At 40.9% G+C, this 15,563-nt stretch overlaps 1 protein-coding gene across 3 annotated transcripts in view; it reads left to right on the top strand.

Annotated features, from left to right (window-relative positions):
• Nucleotides 1–15,563, top strand: part of SOBP (sine oculis binding protein homolog) — a 115,665-nt gene continuing 100,102 nt past the window's right edge. Inside the window, exons 1-4 of one of the 3 annotated variants that reach the window (XM_027693850.1) lie at nucleotides 37–151; nucleotides 261–1,132; nucleotides 9,275–9,413; nucleotides 11,233–11,418. In XM_027693850.1, coding sequence (XP_027549651.1) covers nucleotides 1,115–1,132; nucleotides 9,275–9,413; nucleotides 11,233–11,418 — 343 coding nt within the window. In that variant the 5' untranslated portion in view covers nucleotides 37–151; nucleotides 261–1,114. Of the gene's footprint in view, nucleotides 152–260; nucleotides 1,133–9,274; nucleotides 9,414–11,232; nucleotides 11,419–15,563 lie in introns of all 3 variants that reach the window. The other 2 variants (XM_027693841.1, XM_027693859.1) reach the window with 2 other exon arrangements.

The raw sequence follows: 15,563 nt of genomic DNA, 5'->3' as shown, positions 1-15,563 counted from the left end.
GAGCACCAGCAGCCATTTCATCTCCACCACCACCACCACCAAGTAGGCGCAAAAAATGGCAGAAATGGAGAAAGAAGGGAGACCTCCCGAAAATAAAAGGAGCAGGAAGCCGGCTCACCCAGTGAAGCGGGAAATCAACGAGGAGATGAAGGTAGGTGCCTGTGATGGGGACGGGAGCGGGGTTCTCCCCCGCCCCCCCCCCCCCCCCCGCCTTGGGGAGGAAAAAAAAAAGGATCCCTTTTCATTTTTTTTTTTTGTAGGATGCACTGAATGTCTCTCAACTCCGCCTCCTGGGCTGCAAACAGAGACGAATTCACAGGCTGCAAATCCTGTTCATTGACCAGCTTTATTTATTTTTTAAAAATAACTCTCCCTCATTGGGCTTTTAAGCTCCTCGGGTGCCAGTGATGAGCCTATTTTTTTTTTTCTTTCTTTCTATAGCCATCCCCTCAGGTAGCTGGGAAGCCCTTAAAGTTGCGAAAGAAAGGGACCTCTTTTAAACATTGTATTTCTCTCCTTTTTCAGTAGCCAGCTGCAACTACGTAATTAAATTGTCAAAGTGAAACGTTGCGGTCTGAGCCGCGCATCAGTCTCGCACTTGAGCGTGGAGACCTCTTTTCTCTCCTTCTCCCTCTCGCCTCCTCTGCTGTACCGCTTCACTCCGCGGTTCATGGCAGCGCAAAGGTGTCGCTGGAAGGTGCCTTGTCCGAGGGCTATTTTTGATGGAAGTGTATTTACCATGAGGAGGGCCGTCCTGCCCGATGGGAACGGGTGCCAATCCAGCTGTGCTCTGGCGGCCGCTCCAGATGTTGGGGTGGCTGCGATCACACAAAAACATTATTCTGGGACTTCTTATCATTAGGTCGCTGCTCTAGGCTTGACCAGTCTATTTTTTGCGCCTGTTTTCCTCGTCTGTTCCGTGTCTGTTTTACCTCTCTAATTCCCCAAAGTTGGTAACGATGTATTGCGAGACTTCAGCTGAACTTGTTGTTGTTAAATACGCAGATAAAGTGACTAAAACAGCATAGTCTGGCTACGAGATAAAGCTGCTGAGATTTAATTTGAATATGTCATTTATTAAAAGGCTGATTGTAAGTGGAAGACTGCCTGGAAAATGTCACACGTTCGCATAGTATGTACACTATATAGCCGAGTGTATAAATATGCATGATGCCTAGTGAAAATGTCTTTGCTTTCTGGAACATTGATCTCCCCACATAAAATTAAACTGGAATGCACAGTCCCCTCTCCTCTCCCCTCTTTTGCACACCACTAATTTCGGTTAGGTGCCCTTTCCTGCCTAAGGCAGGCGTTCTTGCTCCTGCTGCCTGAGTAATGAACTTGTACACGGTTCTGTGTGTACATCAGCTGGAAATGTGGACAAGAGTAGTATTGGGGAAATGAACAAAATAACGTGTTGAAGCATCTCTTTGGAAACAAACTGTAGCAGTTTCAAGTCCAGAGGAGTGGTATTATTCTTTGTGAGATATGTGACACATCCTATTTTCGGAGAGGGCTCTGTGCAGGCACCGGAGAGTCATTGCTCGTTTTAATCCCACATAGTTTTGAGGACTGCAGAGGTCTGTAGTACAGGACATTGGCCCCTCAGAGCATCGCCTAATGTGATCTATATGGATTGCAGCTTTTAAGTTTCATAGGTTCTAGAATTACAAATTAGCTAATTTTAATCAAAACATGTGAAATGTTATCCTGGCTGGATATAAAGGCTGACTGTGCTGGATCCTCTGGGTTTGTTTTGTTTACTTTGGCTGCAGGCACACTCAGCGGTTTGGGAGATAGTTGTTCTTCTACAGTATAGCAGATGTTTGTCTGAAAGGGTGAGGAAGAAACAAAAACAACATTGTGTGAAGGAGAAAAATTACATAATTTTAAACTAATGCTTTGGTATTAAGCACTGGCATTAACCTTCATGTAGAGAGTTTCTCTCTTTTTAATCATGCATGGCTCCTTAAGGTTGGGAACCTCAAGATTTCAGATGACTTAAAAACTAAAGGCGGGTAGAAATGGCATTTTGAACACATGTAATTTCTAGTTGAGAGTGAGACAGCTGATGGCAGAACCTTTCATAGCCTACCTTTCAATGTAAACTATGCTATATGGCTGCTATCACCTAAGAAGGGGAAAGGGTGGGGGAGAAAAAAAGAAGTGGTTTGACTTTTTGACTGGTTGAGAAAGTTTAAATCCTGTGGCGATCATTTACCCTTTTTCTTTACCGATGAATTAAGATGTCTAGTTGTTCTTCATAAACCCAAGGAATACAATAATGTAACAAATTGCTTACAGTGTGCAAAATGTTTGCAGTGAAATGACAGAGGGAGCACAATGTGCCCTTGTGTAGGTTCGTATCTGTAATGTTCAAACAGGCGACTGTTTCCCTTCATCTGAACTGCTTTCATCTGGACCAGTGTAAAATAAGCTCTGGTAAGTAATCACGGCAGAGCAGGAAGAAAGGAATGTATACAGCAGTAGACAGCCTAAGCTGTAAAAACTGTAACCCGAGTATCAGCAGCAGATCAGATATCAAGGCTTTAAGGTAGGGGAAATGAAAGAGATGAAGGGGAGGAAAAGACGAGAGAGGGAATGGAAAAGTCAGTTTGGAAAGTGAAGGAGAAGTAGGAGGGCCCCCTCAGGGAAATTTGGCTCAGGGATTAGGGAATTTTATCATGGTGTACAGTGACCTACTCAGGTTTCAGCCCACATTGGATCAAATTGCCTCCCTTAGCTAGCAGAAAGAAAAAAGACTGGTGTATATGTGATTTCCCCCCCCCGGATAATAAAAAGGCCGTTGGTACAAATGTCTATTTTAAGTACAGCAAATGCAAGGCACTATGAATGAGCAATAAAATTACCTCATCACAGAGACTTCCTTCGAGATTTGCTGTTTGATACAGTCAGATATTTGCTATAGAAGCATCACATCACCCAACTGCTTGGTTTGGTGTTTTCCAACAGTAGTGTTGTAGCTCAGTTTTAACATGACTGTATGGATATTCAGGTTGCTCGCTCTTTCCTTATGCCAGATATTGAGTTACATTTTTGTTATCGCTAACCTAACGTACATGATGGTTATAACAAATTTTAATTTGATACAATGTTGTGTGCAAAAAGTACATGACTCTGCACAGTTTTCTGATATTACGTTTCAATGAAAAATATATTCAGGAGGAAGTGTTTTGTTTCGTTTCGCTGTGACCTTTACAGCCACTCTTTCTTTTTTTTCTAGTTATTTTTTCTTTTGTCCCCCTTTCCATTTTTTTCTTCCAGAGGTAGCATTCACTTCACGCTTGGGAGGAAGAGCAGATAAATTATTCTGAAATTCAGTTCAGTGCCATTTCTCACTTGCTGGTGGATAACAGCACACCTAATAGATCCAAAGCTGTCATCATCAGGGAACCCAGTACTATTTTAAGACGAAAATATTTTTTACAGTTTAATTGATGAAAGCACTTGTCGAGGCACAATGATGGCTCCCCCATCCATCCCTCCTCAGCTTATTTCCATTTGCCATCCTGCTGCCAGGAAGCTTAGGAGGAACAGCTAGGTGCTCTGAAATGTTGTGAAGTGAGGTTACATCCAGTACTGGATTGCACTGGAAGTTCTCCCACACAGATGAGACAATGTATCCATGTGTCTCTAACAGTTGAAAGGCAAGCAATTAATTTGCACTGTAATTTCACAGGGCTGGTTCATGTGCCCAAGGAGTTTACCATCTATGAATATTCTCAAAGCTTAGGACAGCCCCATCTGTTATCATTTAATAGTAAACTCATCAGAATATATTTCAGTTTAGTGTTTTAATATTTCCCATTTGGCATTTGAAAGTACTACTGTCAGAAGGAGGAAAGCGGTGAAGCAGGCGTAGCAGCCTTGTGCCTGGAGCGAGCCAGTTCACTCAGAGCACTCAGTAGGTTCCAAGGAAGCTCCTCCCTTCTCTCCTGAAAAGCAAAAAATGTCTTTGGGAAAGTGAAAAAGCAGGCAGGCTTTATCAATTGCATTATTTCAGGTGGAGGGTTTTTCTATGGAGTCTGTGTGGAATGGGTTTTTAGGGATGGCTGCAAAGGGAGTTGCATTGTCTGCACAGGGAGCCTCACCTGCCAGTGTGTTGCAGAAATAGGACTTCCCTGAACAAAGTGGGTGAAACAGAACCAAACATGCACATAGCAGAACAAAGAAAAGTAAAGCATCAGGAATTTTGCTTTCGGATAGCATAAAGGCCTAAGCATTGGGTCCAGTGTGGTGACAACATAAATAAGCAAAGAATGTGAGGGCTGGAAAAAAAAAAGTTTGTGTTGTGACTATAGAACCATTTTTATTTCCTTGATGCAGTGAAAGTGAAAAGTGAATTTGTGGGGCTCTGCACTGAGTGGGTTATGCAGGCAAGGAAATGGAATGGAGCCACTGTGCTTCCTCCCAGATCTGAAATAAACATTCAGCAGTAAAACCTAGAAGAAAATGAGTCTGACAGACTCATTCTCCCCTGTGTTTCCTGCCTCCGTGTTTGCCAGGCCTCGTTCAGTGAAGCCAGGCCTTGCCCCCTGTGAATAAGGTTCATAGAGAAGGAAAGACAAGAGATCTAAGATGGAAAGAGAAGCATGGCTTAGTTTCAGAATGTATTAATTAGCAAAGATTTGGGAAAATGATGCATCGTAATGTAAAAAATCAAACTGTAGGTGTACTGTTACGATGAAATGAATCCTAAAGTGGGAAGAAATGTGATTATATTTTTACTGCCTAGCATATAAGTCAGTCTCACATAGGAAAGAAACCACAGTCTGGCAAGTCAACACACTCTTCTTCATCTTTCATGTGAATAGGAAGCAAATTCAAGTAGAAATACCAACAAGCGTAATAGTTATCCTGGCTCTTCCAGGAGGGACCATATTTCTGTGTAGTACAAGAATAGAGAAATCGTACAGTTACAACATGCAAATCACACATTGCCCTGCAGGGGCAATAAGTGGTTTGGGATTTAGCAGGGGGCAAAACCCAAATTGCTATCCATTGGGAAGGAAGGACTTTGGCGATGGTGTGTGACTGGGGCCACCAGAGCATTTTTGGGCCAGTTTCTTTGGCAGGGATGAGCTGGTTGGGATGGCTGCAGCCATAGTGAATGCTCTGGTGGTTTGGCAGCTGTGATGGTGTGCTGTCAGCTAGAGGAGAGCAGGAGGTTTGGCTCTGGCAGAGTGATAACCAACTGCCTGGGTGCACTGGCAGCTGAAGAGGTGGTTGGTTCTTTCCCTGTGGTCTCAGAAGCTTGTCTGCTTGGTGCATGCAGAAAAGAACTGAGCTTGGCATGGCAGAGTGAGCACAGAAGGATGTGACAGGATTTCTGTGGTTGTCTTCTCAGCTCTGTCACTAACCCACACTGTGAGTGGCACCGGAGTTTGGTCTCTTGGTTTCCCCGCAGGGGACTGAGCATTGCCTCCCTGTCAGGGTGAAGTTAGGTTCCAGTGCTGTACATTTACAATGAACTCTGTAAGCCCTGCAGGGCCACTCCTGCTGGGAGGCTCCCTTTGGGCTCAGTGGAATTTGCTCTGGACTTAAGGGTCCCAGCTTAGCAGTGTGATTGCTGACTTGGGATTTTATTGATGATGAGCAAGGTTTTCTCTGGTGTGCTGGTCTTCCACATCATCCCAGCCCTCTGCAATGACTGCAGTGTTGAGGTGGCAGCCTCCATCCTACAGGCACTCCGCATCATTTGGGGGAATGAGTCTGAAAGTAAGCATGGACTAGCTCAGTGCCTCTGCTGTCCTGTTCCTGCAGAAACCTTTGAATTGCAGCTCCTTGCACATCCTTCACCTGGTCACCCACACTCGCCTTCACATCTCCTCCCTGGTCTTTGGCAGGTCCATTATTTCTCAGTTCCACTGGCTCCTGCATAGCTTGCTTTGTCACTGCTGCTTCTGCTTTTCTGCTCCAACGTCGGGTCCCACATTATTGCTTTTCTCAAGCCTTGCTGTTACAATCATCACCCTTCCTTTCACTGAGCTTTTGAAGCTTGTACATCTTTCAGTGAGATTTTACTCTGTGTGTAGAGATTGTGTATTAATTTGCTTTCTTCCTTTCCGTAGCTTCATCAAGAACTTTTTTGTCTCTTTTTTTTTTTTCTTTTACTATTCCCCCCCTGTATTCACACAGAAAAATTATCTCATCTCGTCTCATCATTTGTGTTTTGATTATGGCCACCACACTGGTCTTTACAAATCCCATCTTGTTACCTTATCTTGAATCCATGTAGATTGTGTCTATCATTGAAATCGAAGAAGTGAAAATACATGGAAACCCTGAATTAACAGTGGTCAGCTTCAGGACAGTGGCTTCAGCAAGGACATGACCTGTGTGACTACGTTCTCAATTGTCAGGATGTTAGACATCACTGTAAATGGGTATTGTAGTCAGGAGTCTGAGGGAAGGTGATGTTGTTCTTTGGATGTCCATCTATGCAAGAGAGTTAAAAACATATTTCTCAGATTTGACTGTCAGCTTGCTGTGGATGGGGTCATGCTTTTGGTTTGCTGTGTATGAAGTGTGATGTAATGAAGCTCTGGCAGTTAGCCACTGAGAGAATAGTATTAAGGGTGATCTGCATCACTGTAATAGGTAGGATGAATTATGAGGGAGAATGGATTCATTTCTTTTTTTTTTTTTTAACTACACCACTCTTGTTGAGAAAGCATGGTGTTAAAATGGTGTTTACTTTTGTTGCTGCGAACATGCAACCTCATTGTACTCTCACTGAAGTTAGTAGGAAAGACCCCAGTGATTTACTTTTTTATGGGAGAGTCAAGTCTCTGTGATGGGTAATTTCAAAGTCTAGTGTATTTCTTGTCATTGTGAATGTTCATTTTCTTGTATCGCTTATTACTTAAACTTTCTGCTGTTACAAACTCAACTATCATTTTGGCTACTTTCGGAAGAGACATACACATGTATGAATTTTCAAGAAAAAATAAACATATATACAACCTTGCTTACATATTCCTTGACAAGTAATTAGAAATTACTCATTGCCTGAGTTGATCAACAGTGCAGATAAAACACAGAGCACCCCCGGGAGGCAAATTTAGAGCTACTTAATTAATTTGGTTGCATGGGATTTAAGTCTATAAGACTTTGTCAATTGGTCTCTACCTTGCTAGATTAGTCTCTAGGGCTGTGTCTCCATAGTTGAAATTCAGCAAAGCAAGGGAAGCTGGCAGATCTTTCCTTCAGGCCTCCGTAGACCCTTTCAGGATGTTCTGGGTGAGCTGCAGTGGTGAGATTTCACTCCGCAGTTCCAGGTCATTTTGTTATTGGGTTCCCATGGGTTAGAAACAGTGTTAGTGCATTGGTACTCTTCAGCACTAGGAGAGTTTTCTAAAAAGCTAAGAAAAAACAAAAAAAAAACTTCTAGAAAAATTTCCCATTTTCACTAGTTCGTAAAACACAACATTGCATCATTCAAATAAGAGTTTATGTATGTATTTTAGAAATAGGTAGGTGTTAGCTGCATTACACTGCATTGTACTCATTAAAAACTGTAGTAGTGACATAGTTCAGATGTAGTGGGCTGTTGTGCTTATAATGCTGAGTCTGAAAGTAGAGTTGGAATGATGCAATGTTTTCCAGCAATTCAGGGCTGCACAGGAGAGCCACAGAACTGTGACTTCCATCAGATGGTCAAGTGAAAACGAAAACGGGAAAAACCAAAAGGAAATTGATGCTTCAGGGGTCTGACGTGGGGTTTCGTTTTGGGTTTTCTCTTCCTAAAATGCGTTTGTAGCACAATTACACAGATGATACTCTTGGAAGAGTACAAATTGCTTGTGTTTATTGCTTATAGGTGCTTTACGGCACTCATTGAGTGACAGGAACACCTATGTAATCTGGTGTGATGAATGAGCCAGGAGCAGTGCAGTGCTCCAAGGTTCTGGAGCCTGCTGTAGCTTTGAATTCGAAAGCAATTATCATTTCATTAATTTTATTTATTTGTTTAAATGACTGGAGAATTGCTGTGTTCTATCATTAGACTTGCTCCCACTCAAACATTAAGCTAGAGCAGTTACTAGACAAAATCTAGCAACCTGTGAATTTGACATGTACCATTTATTTTGAATTGGCGTCATATTCTCCTTATTCCTTTGCTGGTAGCCAGAGTCCTGGGAGGCAGTGCTTATCAGAAGCATTATTTTAGATGTCAAGACCTTGCAGGAATATGAAGTTTGGAATTTGTTTTAAAAGAGTGCTGATAAAAAAAAAAAAAAGCAGAGACCAAATATAAAGGCTTTATGTGTGGCTTTTTCATTTCAATTTATAGTTGTCATACAACTTTAAGCTGATCTTTGCCGTCACAATAATTCATTAGCTGGTTTCCTTTGGTAATTTTCTAAATCCATAAGCTGTAGAGCTCCATGGCACTATTTGGTCTCAGAAAGCTTCGTTGCCTGGCTGCAGATTTTTTAACTTACTCCACTAAATCTCCTGGCCCAGTAATGAGTGTTTTCTACAGAAATATTTTTGCCATATGACCTAGAGGACATATTTTTAATAGAAATTGAGGGTTATAACAGTCATGCTCCATACTTTGCATTTCCATACAGACATAAAATGTAACTGCACAGCCACTTGGAAATCAGTTTAAAAATAAATATGCAAAACTGAGAAAGGTTTTCTTAAACAAATATAAGAGATGTTTGTATGAAACATTATGGTAAAATGCTTTCACAGTGAAGAGTTTTTGAGTGGTTTGACTATGTGAGGGCTTATAACTGAGGAAAAACTTCTTTGCTGCTATTTTATTTGATTTGGTTCATGGGCACCTTAAGGAACTGTAATTGTGTCAGTGACCTGCTCCAGCTGAAAAGACTAGCACAGTAAGATTGATTAACTGTTGGTTGAAAAAAAATTCAGGTTTTCTGTTATTCTCTTGCTGCATTCTTAAATATTTTATGGGAACAGAGACAAGTTGTGTGATGAATGTATGTTAAAATATTTCTGACATTGAATGTCAGAGCAAAAGTCATAAATAACTTCCCTTTTAATTTTCTTTAAATTACAGACGTATGAGTCTCTGTCATAATTACATATGCCAGTTGGAGATTTAAATGCATTTCACTTTATGCACTTGACTTATGAAATGAACATTAGTCTTTGAGGAGGTGGGCCAAACCTGACATTCCTCATGTAGCACAGATACAGTTCAATTTATGCAGTCCTCCCTTCCTTCCAAATGGTTATTGATTACATAAATAAGTAGGTAATTTTTCTCTTTCAGAACTTTGCAGAAAACACTATGAATGAGCTCCTTGGCTGGTATGGTTATGATAAGGTTGAATTAAAAGATGGAGAAGATATTGAATTCAGGAACTACTCGGCAGATGGGGAAAGCCGCCAGCACATTTCTGTTCTCAAAGGTAATGAGACTTCATGTTTCTGTGTTCGTGCGAAGAAGGATCAATAGCTCAAACTGTCTGAATTGGTGTGGATTGGGAAGCGTGTTCTGATACTTGTGTCTTGGTTGCTTTGCATAAAAATATCTGAGAGTATCTTGTGGTATAGGGAAGCCAATAAGGTATGAGGAAAATCACTTAATAGAATTGCTGTTGGTAGGCACTTACTGATATATCTTCACAAATAATGCCTTTTGTGAGTCAGTTGAAAGTCATTTACTTGTGGTACCAATAAACTGTTCACAACTGGAGAAAAGAGGGAGCCCTTTCTTGGCAGAGTGGCTTTAAGGAACCCTTTAGCTTTCCATACTAAGGCTGCTTTTAAACCTTTTTAAGTGTTGAAAGATTTTAAACTGGAATATTCCCAACACATGTAGGAATGAGTGTGAACATTTACAAAAGGCTTCTTATCCACATTTGTAACATACTGTCTTCTGCAAGTGTAGTAGAAATTTTCCGGGGATGGAATTTGTTTGGGACGGTGCTGAATCTTTGTGATTCAAAATGTAAAGGATGAGATCCTGTCTGTTTGTTCCGTCATTCAGTTTTTGCCTTCTGACTCCTCAGTCCCATGGGATGGGTAGGGACTTGTCATCAGAGTGAAGAGAAGAGTAGAAAAGTACTGCATCTTGACTTACCGAACAGGAGTTCCGCAAAGGTGAGGTAAAGAGAGGAAATTGCAGCAGCTCTTATGCTCTTGGAGTGCCACTTTTCACTGTATTCATGGACAGCAGTGTTTGGGTTTTCTTTCTGATAGCCAGGAGCAGCGCTGTATTCAGTGAGTGTTGCAGTGAGTACTGATACCAGAGAGACCAGTGCTGAAGGAGAGATGGCTAGAAAACAGGTGAAAAAAATAGAGGTAACGGGAAACAACCTAATTGTGTTAAAATTGAATGTTTGCAGCTCGTTAGTTCTATAGCAACATTGGTGGTCAATAATTATTTTTCATTTAAAATACAATGGCGTTAAGCTGCCTTTGAAGAAACTTGTGCCTGTGTAGCAATGTGCTTCGTTTATTTATGTTTTAATAAATAGATCTTTTATTGAGTGACTTGTGGCTCCAGTCTATGCTTGATGAAATTTGTGACATATCTTTTTATAGGCACATGATACAGATCCTATGTTTTATGTACCACAGATGTCGAATGTCTGTGCAGGTAGAAATTTTTGGTGTGTGCAGTCTATGAAAGGGAAAAAAGTACATTTCTTGTTCTGAGAGATGGGAAGAGAGGGAGTATTGAGAATTAAGTCCTGCCCCATAGCTGAAGTGTATGAGAGAAATTCCTACCAATAAGAATCTTGAGGTGATTTGGGATTAAAGAATTAGATTAAAAACTGTCATAATTTCATGCACGCTTTGCTGTGATTTCAATATTTTGTTCATTTCTTTAAATTCTTTTCATTATTACTACTCAGAATTCTTTTCTTCTTCAGTTTATGCTTCTTGCATTGGTGAAGTCACAGTACACTGGGTGTGATCACCATGCAAACAGTAGAAATAAAATACAGGAATAGGATGCCACTGACAAAACAAGGCATACAAAATAATCCTACCTTTTACCTTTTGCAAAAAGAAAGCATGAATTTGATTTAAAAAAAAATGAAGCATTTCTGAAGAATACTGGAAAGTATAAATTTCTATAAAAGGGAAAATGTCTGGGTTTTTTTGTGCACTCTTCTTGTGTTAGGGTAAGTAATTCAATGAAAAGATTGGTGAAACTATATAGGGTCATTTAAGAAATATATGTGTCATACTGTACAATGTGTTCTTTGTGTTTTACAGAAAATTCTTTGCCAAAACCAAAATTACCCGAGGACAGTGTTATTTCACCATACAATATAAACCCAAGCTACCCAGGGCTTGCAACAGGAAATGGACTATCAGACTCACCAGCAGGGTCGAAGGATCATGGGAATGTACCTATTATTGTCCCATTAATTCCACCACCTTTCATAAAGCCACCAGCAGGTAAATCCTAATGAACATTTTTTAAAAATGGTTACTGTCATTGACAATGTCCTGAGATTGCTAGATCGTGATGTCTTAGCAAGAGGGCTGATTTCAAAATGATTGAAATCTGATCACAGGGTGCTTTAAAATGGAGTGGGAGAGTGGCTTTAGTTGCTATAGTATTCTTGAAAAACTTCTGCAAATGCAGTGACAACAAACTTGCACTGCTTGTGACACTCCTCATGCTGGATTATACTCTCAGCACTTCAGTAGAATCTGCTTTTAGAAAAAAAAAAGATTTTGTTTTGGTGAATAAAGCCTTTAAATAAATTAATGGAAGATTATTAAATTGAAAATAGGCTTCATGAAGGAAACAGTGAGAGAGACAAAGCCGTCAAATCAGTATCATGTCTGTATATCAGGTTAACAAGCTCATACTGGGAAAACTGTCTCTTGATTTCCATTGAAATTCCTGACCGTTGTCTCTTGAGGGTTTAATAAGATCTTCACTCTACCCAGGAGACTGTGCTGCGATGTTTTACCTTTTCATTAGATTTTTATCAGGAGTGATTTTATAATATGCCATTCCTCAGAGTTTGCATGAAAAATTATTTATTCCACTCTGCATGCTGCTTACTGTAATCTGTGAAAGGAACTCTTGCTGCTACACCAGGGTGATTAATTGTTGTGTTATTGTTTACTGCTCTACACGGTGTGATAACTGGTGAATCTAGATAGGAATAGGCTCAGTTCTGCTTCCATGGACATCCCTGGATGTTGTTCTGGTTGCTTTTGAGTGATCAGGGTGACATGCAACACCTACCCTAGAACGGTAGCTCTCTACACGCACAGGGATGTACCTTGGCTAAAGAGTCCCCACCAGGTGCAAGGTGCCTCTGCACAAGCAGAACAGCTTGTAGGATTAGGTCCCAGCTGTTAGATGGTCACCTCTGCCCTTTGTAGCTTTTTCAAAAGGTAACTGTAAAATACTGATCAGTCCAAGAATGTGTTTGCCTGTTGTCAGTTGTGTACAGTTGCCCCTCCTAAATTATTGTTATGCCATTGAGTTTTTTCTCTATAGAAGTATACTAATAGGCTATGAATAATTTTAAAATGTTACTCAATACTCATTCCCTGCCAAAAACTTTCAATCTATTTTATACGATATTTGCTAATTACCAAAGCTATTTGGGCCCATTCCTGCAGCCTTTACACAGCTAAAGATCTCGGGCCATATGGGCTGGATCCTCAGCCATTGTTGATTTGGCCCTAAAGCTTTAATCAAGGGCTTGTTCCATCCCAAGCTATTTTCCCCTCCAATGTGAGTCACGAATGAATCCAAAATGCTGAATTTGTGGTATGTGAACACAAGGCTATAGCATGCGCTGTGCAAATTGCCACAGTTGCTGGATTTTTATGACATCAAATAAGCAGGAGGAGATGGAACTATGAAGTAGAGAAACAAATTACTGCAACAGTAGTTAAGTGGACACAGGCTAATCTTGGCCAAGTCAACTGCCTTCTGTTCTTTGTCCACCCACCTATGGCATATGATCCTGTGTTCGAATGTACCACTAAGGGTAACGTGCAGAGAAGGCTTTTCATAAGTATTTTTCAACTTTACTTTTTAAAATCCATTAATTAATAATGATCCTTGTTTTACCTACGTAGGCAATATAAATGCATAATCTCCGCCTCCTCTGACTTTATCCCATGATCAGTAATGAGGACTAGATTACCATGACTTCTGAGCAGATGAACATATTTATCTGACCTTTGTTTTAGAGAGCAAAACTTGGGAGGACTGGAGGGGGAGGAGAACCACAACCTTTGTGGGATTTGCAATAAGCGTGGCCAGTAATTGTTTTGTTTTATCTTAGGGCGTAGGTGCCCTAGACATGATCACCCCAAAGAACCTGGCAAGAAACGACTGGTGAATACAAGTAGAAAAGGGAGTACAAAGGAGAGCCAATGTGCAAGGCAGTGGTCTTGGCACTGCACTTTGACACTGTTCCGTGGGCACTACATCAAAGCAGAAAACTTCAGAGTGGTACAAAGCCAGACAAGAGTAACTCTGGGGATGTTTTCTTGGAGTCCCTCGCAAACACAGGGGATGACTTTAGAAACAGCACAAAGGTGCTTCTTTGAGTTGAGCATGCAAGTGATTAGACTCACATCATTAATTTTCAGCATGGGGGACAGACAGACTATGACTGACCTGTGACAAGAATAGAAGCAGCTTACATTTGTTTGAGTTAATAAATGAAGTAAGGCAACAGGAGGGAGAGGCAGAAAGAGGCCAAGAGAAAGGTTCAAGGTTGAAACACTGGGCAGGAAAAGGGACATTTGCAGTGTGTTTTGAGTAGACACACATAGGACAAGGTTACATTATGAGCCAGAGAGAAAACCAGATAGTAATGCACTGTAGTGACTGATATGCTAAGAATTGGGATGCGTCCAGACTTAGTGAATGGATGAGAAAAGCTTTTAGATATTGTACAGGAGAAAAATCTACAAGACTTAAATATAGCTCGAAACAGAGTGCCCATAGGTAAAAATGATACCTAAATCATGAACCTGAAAGACAGGAAAGATGGTGCAGTCCAACCTTATTGAGCAAATAATATGGAGTGAGCACTCAGGGAGAAATTATTAAGACTTTAATTCTTGCTGTATTGATCTTGAACAGAAGGGTCAGCATGAGTAAAAAGGTGTCAGACAGGCTGAGGTATTCGTTTGGACAGGAGTGTAATGGTCTGAAGAGGATAAGCACATCCAAGAAACAGTCACAATGAATTATTAGTTGAATAATTTTTGCTGATAAGATTCTATTCAGATAAGAGGGAGAAGAGAAAGAGCAGAGCATGGACAATGCTCACAGAAGCCTGAAGGGAGAAATGGGAAGGATACTTGGCAATGTGCACTGATGTAGCAATTGCAGAGGTAGAAGACACTGGGGAAGACAGTCAGGAAGCCAAGGGAAACAGGATTTCCAGGGAAGCAAATATGACTCTTGATATCAGAAACAGCTACCAGCTCGATCAAGAGGGGGAAGTAGTGCTGATCCTGAACTATGTCTAGGAAGCTGTCATTGAAGACTTCAGCAGATTAGATTTTCCTTGAGTGTGCTGAAAAACTCTTAACTGTGTCCTATCTGCATTCATATTTTGTGTGACCAGGCTAAAACCTTGAACATTTAACAAAATTACCTTTTTTTCCTCACGCCTACTTTGCAGTAAAGTGTTTTGAAAACCAAAGAATTTTGACCGATCTGACGAAAATTTATCTCCAAGCTGTTCAGATTTCTGTTTTAGTCAAATGAAATGTTAGGTACCAATTGGCTTATATGATCCTGGAAAACGTTAGGGGTGTACCTAACCAAATAGGTAGCTCCAATAAAGGCACTCTCTCTTTGCTGTACCTCAGAATTACATCCAAAAAAGGCTGAGTTAAATGCATGGGCCCTATGTGGTGCACTGATTGTCTACAGACTTGTTATGACACGTCAGTGGAGGATGCTAAATCCAGTCATAGGAAGCCTCCACCAGAGGAATGCAAATTACTCTGATGTGGAGGCTGTTTGCAAGACCATTGCACTGATTTGTACCACCAGGCAGGTAGACCACACTCAGGCAGTCCCAAAACAAATGTGACTTTATAAGTCAATGTCAGCCATCCAACCTGCATCTGGAAGCAAAAAAGAAGTCGGTGCAGCCTCCAGAGAGCTGGTATAAGAGTCTCCTTGTGGCCAATAACCGTCTATCTTGCCCAGCAGGCTGGTAACTACGTTTAGAATTGGCAGCAGATTCTGAGTGATCTTCAGGGTTAGTCTTGAGTACAGCTTGTTGCGAGAAATTGATCCTAAGTTTGTTTCTACTTAGTGTTAGAAGATTCTTATTTTCTCCACAGCAACGTAAAGAAGGTGGGTGGGGTTTTTTTGTTGGTTGTTTTTTTTCCGATTTAAAAATGATATAGAAATAGCAGGGAACAGAAGTGCAATATCCAGGAATGATCTAGAACTAAAAAAATCTACCACAGTTGTGCAGAGTAGTAGGCCTTAGTATGTTGCGTGCAAACCTTTTTTATTCTGCAACCCTTAATGATAGAGTAAATCTAAGAGGGCACTTAGGGTGACTCTGCCCTTTTGCTCAGGCAAGTTTGGA

The sequence above is a fragment of the Neopelma chrysocephalum genome, unplaced genomic scaffold, assembly GCF_003984885.1.
Source record: "Neopelma chrysocephalum unplaced genomic scaffold, ASM398488v2 Primary Assembly neopelma1_23, whole genome shotgun sequence".
In the NCBI taxonomy this organism is placed as follows: domain Eukaryota; kingdom Metazoa; phylum Chordata; class Aves; order Passeriformes; family Pipridae; genus Neopelma; species Neopelma chrysocephalum.
This window is presented reverse-complemented; position numbering and strand designations above follow the sequence as displayed.